Source organism: Pundamilia nyererei, unplaced genomic scaffold, assembly GCF_000239375.1.
Source record: "Pundamilia nyererei isolate P.nyererei 1_Seehausen unplaced genomic scaffold, PunNye1.0 scaffold00009, whole genome shotgun sequence".
In the NCBI taxonomy this organism is placed as follows: domain Eukaryota; kingdom Metazoa; phylum Chordata; class Actinopteri; order Cichliformes; family Cichlidae; genus Pundamilia; species Pundamilia nyererei.
Genome location: NW_005187410.1, coordinates 1,425,289 through 1,435,007, shown reverse-complemented (window position 1 = coordinate 1,435,007; position 9,719 = coordinate 1,425,289). Strand labels below are relative to the sequence as shown.

The following is a 9,719-nucleotide window of genomic DNA, read 5'->3' as shown; positions in this document are numbered from 1 at the left end:
CGAAGTGAGGCTGTAATTGAGGACACAATCTGGCCAATCAGCCTGTTAAGGTTGGTGTAGGTGGGTCTTTCAATGTCAAGGTTCCTGCGGCAGATGTCATAGATGGCCTCATTGTCCACCATGAAGGCACAGTCGGAGTGCTGCAGGGTGGTGTGGGTGGTCAGGATGGAGTTGTACGGCTCCACCACTGCCGTGGAAACCTGGGGGGCTGGGTAAACAGCAAATTCGAGTTTTGATTTTTTCCCATAATCAACAGAGAGCCTCTCCATCAGGAGGGAGGTGAAACCAGAGCCAGTGCCTCCACCAAAAGAGTGGAAGATGAGAAATCCCTGCAGGCCAGTGCACTGATCAGCCTGAAAATGTATTAGTTCATTATTATTAAAACCCTTAAGTCATTTAGTTGAGCAAAATGTTTAATACACTCCAAATCTATAGCTTTGACACTGTCAAAGTCTCACCAGTTTACGTGTCCTGTCCAGGACCAGATCTATGATCTCTTTGCCGATGGTGTAGTGGCCACGGGCATAGTTGTTGGCAGCGTCCTCCTTTCCTGTAATCAGCTGCTCAGGGTGGAAAAGCTGACGGTAGGTTCCTGTACGCACCTCATCTGTACAACAAAACATTGATAGATATTTACTGGATGAGAAATCAAAACATTTACTGTTTCTACTTTGGTACAAGAAACCTTTTCGAGGAAGAAGAATATGATGGTGTTGTTTAATGAATTGAAATTCTCCAAATAGAAATGCAAAAAAACAGTAAACAAATATATAGCTCTGTTTAAAAACATCAATATAGAACATTAAAAACTATCTAGCCTATGTAAAATATCAAATAATACTGGTGCTGACCTATGACAGTTGGTTCCAGGTCAACATAGATTGCTCTGGGAACGTGCTTTCCTGCTCGTGTCTCACTGAAGAATGTGCTGAAGGAGTCATCGCCTCCTCCGACAATTTTGTCCGTGGGCATCTGTCCGTCTGGCTGGATCCCATGTTCCAGGCAGTACAGTTCCCAGCATGCATTACCAATCTGAGCCCCAGCTTGGCCCACATGAATTGAGATACATTCACGCTGCAGAGAGTGAAACTGCTTTACTTTCCACATGTCTACATGAGTGTTATGAAACAAATTATCAAACCCAATTTAAGCTATCATATAGTACACTTATTGTTGGCTTCAGATTAAAAAAAAACAAGGTTAAGCAAGATTAGGAAACAGATTGTCATGACAATTCAGCTTAATCCTGAAGAATATTCAATGTCTCACAGCTATTCGGAATATAGTAGCATGTTCTTACAATAAGTTTTACACTAGCTAATCATATCTTACCATACTTTTTCTCTTCAAAGTGTCCAAGTATCGGTAACAGGATGTCGTTCCCGAGGCAGCTGTGATACTCTGCTTTATATACCTGTGGCTTAAGGTGTATAGTGATTTGATATGAACTGTAATCAGACCTACTGATGAGACCAAGATAATATCATATACTTGACAGACAATGCAAAAGGAGGTCAACACCCTATTCATTGTGTTAGTCTTTGAGTGGATTGTACAGGTGTGTATGTTTCACAAAGCAGAAGGAAACTCCAGATGAGGGGAAGGTAACCTATAGTTTCAGCTGGCAATTATCATTGTAGTGTTTGCAGTGGCAGCTTATGCGATTTAGCATTTTTTAAAATAAAATAAAAAAAAACATTATGCTTTGAAATTGTTTTTTTTTATATTAATATAAATATTTAGTCAGGGATAAACACAAAGACTGAGAAAATGCTCCTGTCAAAACCTGTGAAGTTTATTTTACTGAATATGAAGTATGGTGCAAATAACTGTTTTTTCACTATTACTGACTTTCCATTGCCATATTGGCAAGTTATAATATCACAATTTTGATTTTCATGTTTTAAACCACTAACATTATAATGGACAAATATCTTTTTCTGTCTTTACTATTTGCTTTGACTAGCGTCCCAACATTTATAGGATCTGGGCTTGTGAGGCTAATTTGTTGTTTTTATAACTTATTAAAATTTATGTTGATTGCTGAAAGAGTTCTTTCTAAATAAAGTATGCATGATACATGCTCCTATGTTCTTGCTGATTCTTCAACAAGGTGCTAACATAACTTACTGTTCTAGTTGTTTCACTGTATGGATAACAAACATCAGTCAACATATACTGTATATTGTTCAGTTCTGTGATATGTTAAACAAGTTAAACCACTTTCTGGAGCCGCAGGTGCCCACAGTAAGAGCTGAACGCAAAACACATGGAAGTGTTGATTCATTACTTTCAGTGTTTTGTAATAAAACATTAAAGCAACCTGTGGTTGTATTATTCACAAATTCTACATAGAATTGAATAATTATTCTCAGGAGAGAAACTGACAATATTTTTAAAAAGTTAAATAGTTACTAATGTACTAAATGCACTTAGTGGAAGGTCTCTGCACTTTCATATAAACCATGCTGTGTAATTATTTTTTGTCTTGAAAATAATTGTAATAACTATTAACCTGAAGTAAGAGTGATACCGTAGTCTAAACTGCACTATTCATTTTGAGCTCAGTTCCCATCCTGAGGGAGTGAGACTCACTTACCAAAGGAGTAAATGACGTTTTTGTCATATTCTTTTATATCAATCACACAACAAAGCTCTTTTGTGTTAACAATGCTCAGTGCTATATCATATTAAACTCTATTGTACTATATACTATGTGTTTTAATGTCTTTTAGACACAATGGTATAGTTTATATAATTTTATAATTAAAGCAGTCTTACATTACATTTTAGTACAGTAAAACATATTGAATGTAAAAAATTCTGAGCATTTAATGTTATTCCTCCACAAGCAGGGATTTCACTGGAAAAACACACATCCTGTTATGTGATTTGTCATCAAGGGTGTTGCATAAAGCTGTGACCCACTTCTATTATTTGAGAGTATAGTTCTCCAATGTCATATAATTAGTTTTTAGACTAGTGGGTCATAACAGTGCTAGGGCTGGGAAAAATGAGATGACCTTTGCGACCTAGAACAAAGCAGAATGACAGAAAAGGATTTAAATCATTTCTGTGTTTCTGTGAGGTCTTTATATGTGTAAAAAACAAAGTAAAAGTCAGCATAAATTAACTGTATACTGATTCCTTAGAAGATTAAAGTATAATTTAAAAAGGAAAACAAGCATAGCATTAGTGGTATAAAGCTAAAAAAATAAAAATAAATAAATAAATCATTGGGCATGAATAGCTTATTGTGTAACATTATACTACAGGATATTTCTAACTAACTCGGCAGGTCATTCTTAAAGTTAATACATTTTGGGATCAGTTAAATTTCAATTAGGTTGTGTTTACATATCGCCAAATCATAACAATAGTTTCCTCTAGGAACTTATATTGTAAGGTAAAGACCCTACAATAATATAGAAAAAACAACAACAACAACGAAACAACCCCCTATGAGTAAGCACTTAGCAAAATTGGAAAGGAAAAACTCTCTTTTAACAGGAAAGGACCTCTGGCAGAACCAGGTTCAGAGAGGAGGGCCAGAGGACAGCCATTGTCCATGACCGGTTGGGGGTGAGACAAAGAAAAGCACAATCCAAAGACATGCCACTCATGGAGTTAGGTGAATTGGTGATTCCAAATTGCTCATAGGTGCAACTGGTTCTCAGCCTCTGTTAGTTAGCCCTGTGGCAGACTGGCAACCTGTCCAAGGTCTGCCTTGGTAGCCGCAATAGCACCCCCTTACCCTACAAGGACAAGTGGAAGTATCACTTCCAAAATCTTGCCATATACTAACAAAGGTAGCAGAATTTTAAGCATAGTTTTAAAGATAAAATACATTTTGTGAACATTTGACCTAATCTGACTTTGCAAAAGCGGTTCAAACAAACTTAATCTTGCCATTCCCTATATGCACATATCTTGCCAAAACAAACAATGGCAGTAAGAATAGGTCTATATTACACTTTGACCTTCAGATCACTTTATTGACACTGAAGACAAGGTAAAAGTTCAAACTTGTAATCATAGTTACTAAGTTATAAAACTTTTTGTCAGTTTTTGATCAGTAAATCATTAAGTTGACCTTGAGGGCCTTGGTGGATGTAAGCCACATTTTAATGGATGGCTATCATCAACTCCCTCTAAACCAGGGGTGTCAAACTCCAGGCCTTGAGGGCCAGTGTCCTGCAGGTTTTAGATAAGACCCCAGGTGAACACATCTGAATCAAATGATTAGTTCATTACCAACTCGAGGCCTGGAGTTCAACACCTGTGCTCTAAACCCTGACACATTTTAATTAGAATTCATTCAAAACCTTTCAAGCTATCGTCTTTTCAAAGAAGATGACATGGAGATGCTACCAAAAACATGACCTCCTTGACAGAGGTAATGAAAAAATTGCAGGTTCCAATACGGGAGAGGGAAAAACAAAGACTACATGACATCGGTTGTCACACATTTACTTACTCAGTGGGCCATAATGAAACTACTACGACCTCTAGCTTTCAAAATGTTGAATGACAGCATGACTGCACATCTCCACCCATTTTCAGGCATTTTTAGAGCTAATAATGTACAGTATTTTCTGCTGATGGTGCTGTGACCAAAAATAATCCAACAAGGTCTTGTAACAACAACAACAACAACAAAAATGACTCGCTGACAACATGAACTTTTATGGCCACCGTTTTTCAAAAACAGTACAAATTGTTAGCGTCTTCACTTCTACTACATAAAGGATCAAGTTCAGGGTTTTCTTCCGTTTCTCGCGCATCTTGCTCAGAGTTATATATATTCAGATATGTCCGTGCTACATCACCCTGCACATTCCAAACGCGCGTCCACGTCAGAGACAAGTGGGAGTGGCTTGCAGCCTAATATACCGTAACAGCTCCGCGCCCACCTGACATTACTTACTCACTCGGACCACATTGACGGCCGCTGTGAGAGGTTACACATAACCTGAAGCCAGCTACAACTCGGTTTTTTTTTTTTTCTTTGACGGGCCAATCTACTAACAATCAACCATGGTAAGCATAACTCTGTCAGTAGTCAGTAGACTGTAAAAATATTTCCTCTCCAAAGTTTAGTAAAGGTTTATCATCTATGAAATATTTCCTAAGCAGGTGCATTTCCACAGTATGCGCCAGCGAATCTATATGATCCAGATTTAAAGTGGGTGATGCAGGGATTCTTGTTACTGCTCCCCGTGTGGCCTCCTGCAGCAGAAATAGATTTTTAGCTCAATGATTGGCAGTAAAGCTGAGCTGACTGCTGTCCTGGATAAGCAGTGGTGATGATTAGACACTTTCACCTCACCAGAGAGAAGCTATACAAAGCAGATTTAACTCCGATAAAAACGGGGGGGGATTTGTTGTATTAACAGTCTAGTGGTTTTCAAATTAGGGAACTGTTTGGTTCTTTCAAATAGCTTTGAGAATACGAATAAATAAAAATACTTCTTTGCTATTAAGGCGTGCGTTGATTACAACCATAGCCCGTTTGCAAGTGTGGCATGTCTCATATCTATCATCAAGTCCAAAGTAAGTCTCAGTGTGTAGTTCTGCAGAGCAGGAAATATTTTCCTATTTGTCATGTTAACCAAACAATGGCATAGATTAAATTCATGGCCTATTTTCTACTTTTTCAAAAATAAAAATTTAAAATATCATTTTTTTAAAATAGAAATCACCTGTTCATAATCAAATGAAACAAACCTTTCCCACCTGAGATGGATATGATCTTGGACCCTCAATTATTGGCTCTGATGTGCTCTGATGTGTGATTACTGTGTTATGTTGAATTTTTAGTGGCATATTTCACTGTCAGGAAATTCAGCTAACACACACATACCTGACCTTTTACCTCTGTTTGCTCTGTGTAGTGTAAACACAGCTTGTTAGCACTGTCAGTACTGCTTAAACCAAATGGTATCACTGTGTACACTACAGTATACCCAGCTTGATTAAATTGACCTAATGCATAACATTTAGTTCCTGTATAGCAACTGTAGGATTCTTTTGTTTCTTTAGTGTATATATAACACTAAAGAAACAAATTAATACATCTACACAGACAGAGCACTTTACATAAATTCACAAACTTTACCTTTCGTTAAGCAATATATATTCCATAATCAGGCTAAGTATTACACTTAACGACAAGTTCAGGCACACCTAAACATGTTCTGGGAGTGCTAAGTTCAAAAGAGAGGCTTTCCTTTGATCCAAAATCTGCAGCGCAAATGTGCTGAAAGGTGACAGTTAAAACCGTGTTACATGAATTGTTGATGGTGCCATCAACCTGCTTGGCTAGTATTGCATCCTCACCATGCAGCTTTTCAAATAGGTCAGCAACTTTGATTTATTTTAAAAAATATCATAAGTTAGACATATTAATTATTTATCAGAATCCAATGTTGAACCATCCCTAGAAACATGCTTTGGTTTATATCAGGAGCAACATCCCAGGATGGTCTTGATGAGAAACAATTAACTAGAAACTATGAATATCCATTAAGTAGGTTTTAGGTTAGATAAAGCAGATTCTGGGGCAAGTGTGGTATTATACAGTGCATGTGGCTCAAAACTAATGAATGTCAGTCTGGCAAAATGTGTCTTACATGTTGGACCTGACCAAGGTTTATATACAGGCAGAAGTACTGGCACAAAGAAATGCAACTAAATGGTAATAACCAAATGTTCAACCAACATTCAAATATACAAGATGACCATTTATATGGCAAGTGGTTCTCTTGGAGGACTCTAAAACAATATGAACAAAATACATGACATATAATTCATCTGTTGATTGTTGATCTCTTTTTTTCCAAACGTGTACTGTGAGAGTGGGCGTTAAGAAATCAATTTTCATGCTTCCTGACCTAAAAAATCTTTTACAAACTTATTATGTCTTTATATGTTCCTTTCTTACACTCCGTATGTGTCAAGCTTGCGACTAGTTATTTCCAACGCAGGCTTTTTAATCACTGACAAAACTGGAATGTCAAGTAAGTGTTGAGACACCTCAGAGATGTTTGTTTTTCTCTCGACACACCCTGACAGTCTGAATAAAAATTTAGTTTGACAGTTGGAGAGAGATTTATCTATGACAAAGCCCTAAATACCTACAACTTACTGTACTCGTTATACTTGAAGACATAAAAATATCTCAGCTTCCAAACAGCAAAATCATTCTAACACACACTTTCAACAGATAAGTTACAAAAGGTCTACTGTTTTGGGGACTAGCAGTCAGTGTTTACAGGAATAGCCAGCCCTCACAGCTAGGTGTCAGGTTAGCACGAGGAACCAAAAATAACTGTTCCACAAAGCTCTGCTAACCTAGAAGCCCAGGCAAGTATGAGGGTCATCACCGAGAAGTCCGCAAGAAAAATGGCTATGTGAATTAAAAGACTTACAATAGTGAATATATCCAAATATATTTGCTTCAATAAATGAAATATGGTCTCTAGACCACTTACACCACCAATACCATACTCTGAGTCACCATCTGTTCACAGAGAAAGAGAAAATTGGGGACATGTAAAAATAGCTGCCTGACATAAACTAGTGTGGAAATGCAGCGTACCACATGTGACAAGTTGTTGAAATACAAACTGGGTAGACTTATTTTTCATGTATGCCCCAAACAAAGATGGTTTAGCTCAGAGTTTACACAAAATTCCCAACAAGAGGCTAGCATTCAGTTTAAAGTTTTATGAGCTGGATGTTGGAGTTCAAAGACTAGGTTTGTTCTCTGGCATTACTATTATTGGAAAACATAGCGTTAACATAAAAATGCGAGACATCATCCCAGTAACTCAAAAAATGAATATTTTCAGCATTTAAACGGCATGTCAGACTAATAATCTCACTGGTAGAAAAATCAAATTTTACCACAAAGCAGTCTGTCTCTGTGTGATCTAATACCCAAGACATGCAAAGTGATACAGCAAAAAGCCTTCTTTTGTTCTCTGTATAATGAATAGTTAAACCATTTTTTAATTTATTTTAGGCTTCACATGCATAAAAATACTGAGGAAAACACAGTGCAGGCTTTGATTGCCAGTGGACTGTTGATTTTTTTTTTTATTTAGGTCATGTTTAAAGTATAACAAATGCTTAGTTGCTCTCTGGACTCGGCTTCCATTCCAGCTCCTGACTGCTCATAGCAAATGCATGACATCCAGTGACAGCTGCAGCAAAAATGTGTTTTGCTTGTTAATCTTCTTTCTCTCGCATCTTTGCTTCCATCTAGTGGCTGAGTTTCCAGATTGGTTCCTTGAATTCTGACAGCAATTGTAAAATATAATTATGCCCAAATTTGTGGTATTTTAGTGTAATCTGTGTTTCCTTTTCTCCTGTATGTATATATGTGTGAATATATACACGGAATTTATGTTATCTTGCTCATTTTTCTGTCTTGCAGCGTGAATGCATCTCTGTCCATGTAGGCCAGGCTGGTGTCCAGATGGGGAACACCTGCTGGGAGCTCTACTGTCTAGAGCATGGAATCCAGCCAGACGGCCAGATGCCTAGTGACAAGCCCATCGGTGGCCATGATGATTCCTTTACCACCTTCTTCAGTGAAACTGGGGCTGGAAAGTATGTCCCCAGAGCAATCTTTGTTGACCTGGAGCCCACTGTCATAGGTAAGTAGGGCTCTGAATTTGACCTTAATTTAACTAATAAAAAGCACTTCCTATAATAGATGAATTTGTATTCTTAGCGCTTGCTCTTTTGATTTCCCAGATGAAGTTCGAACAGGAACATATCGTCAGCTCTTTCACCCTGAACAGCTGATCTCAGGAAAGGAGGATGCAGCTAACAACTATGCCCGTGGACACTACACCATTGGGCGAGAGATCATTGACTCTGTCCTTGACAGGATCCGTAAACTGGTAATTGATTAAAGGGAATCCCCATGTTTTAATTAATGTTGCCCTCAACTGCACAAAATCTGACATTCAAACCCCACTCTGCACAAATAGCAAACTTTGTGATATTTTCTCCACACAGGCAGATCAGTGCACTGGTCTTCAAGGATTCTTGGTCTTTCATTCCTTTGGTGGAGGCACTGGCTCTGGTTTCACCTCCCTGCTGATGGAGAGGCTCTCTGTTGACTTTGGCAAAAAATCAAAGCTTGAGTTTGCCATCTACCCAGCCCCCCAGGTTTCCACAGCAGTGGTGGAGCCTTACAACTCTATCCTGACCACCCACACCACCCTGGAGCACTCCGACTGTGCCTTCATGGTGGACAATGAGGCCATTTATGACATCTGCCGCAGAAACCTTGATATTGAACGTCCTTCCTACACCAATCTCAACCGCCTTATTAGCCAGATTGTCTCGTCTATTACAGCCTCACTTCGTTTCGATGGAGCTCTGAATGTTGACCTGACAGAGTTCCAGACCAACTTGGTGCCCTACCCTCGTATCCACTTCCCTCTGGCCACCTATGCTCCGGTCATCTCTGCTGAGAAAGCCTACCACGAGCAGCTGTCAGTGGCTGAGATAACCAATGCCTGCTTTGAACCAGCTAATCAAATGGTGAAGTGTGATCCTCGTCATGGTAAATACATGGCCTGCTGTCTGCTGTATCGTGGTGATGTGGTGCCCAAAGATGTCAATGTGGCCATTGCGGCAATCAAGACCAAACGCACCATCCAGTTTGTGGACTGGTGCCCCACTGGCTTCAAGGTGGGTAT

At 38.7% G+C, this 9,719-nt stretch overlaps 2 protein-coding genes across 3 annotated transcripts in view; one reads left to right on the top strand and one right to left on the bottom strand.

The window, feature by feature from the left end:
• LOC102200057 (tubulin alpha-3 chain-like) overlaps nt 1-987 on the bottom strand; it is a 2,127-nt gene extending 1,140 nt beyond the window's left edge. The window contains exons 1-3 of the mRNA XM_005723630.2: nt 852-987; nt 459-607; nt 2-353 (exon numbers count right to left, since the gene is read on the bottom strand). Of these exons, the coding sequence (XP_005723687.2) occupies nt 2-353; nt 459-607; nt 852-972 (622 nt within the window). The 5' untranslated portion in view covers nt 973-987. The remainder of the gene's footprint in view (nt 1; nt 354-458; nt 608-851) is intronic.
• A 3,919-nt stretch (nt 988-4,906) lies between these two features.
• The window catches only part of LOC102212671 (tubulin alpha chain-like), a 15,285-nt gene continuing 10,472 nt past the window's right edge, over nt 4,907-9,719 (top strand). The window contains exons 1-4 of one of the 2 annotated variants that reach the window (XM_013908365.1): nt 4,908-5,040; nt 8,441-8,663; nt 8,764-8,912; nt 9,031-9,717. In XM_013908365.1, coding sequence (XP_013763819.1) covers nt 5,038-5,040; nt 8,441-8,663; nt 8,764-8,912; nt 9,031-9,717 — 1,062 coding nt within the window. In that variant the 5' untranslated portion in view covers nt 4,908-5,037. Of the gene's footprint in view, nt 5,041-8,440; nt 8,664-8,763; nt 8,913-9,030; nt 9,718-9,719 lie in introns of both variants that reach the window. The other variant, XM_005723291.2, reaches the window with a different exon arrangement.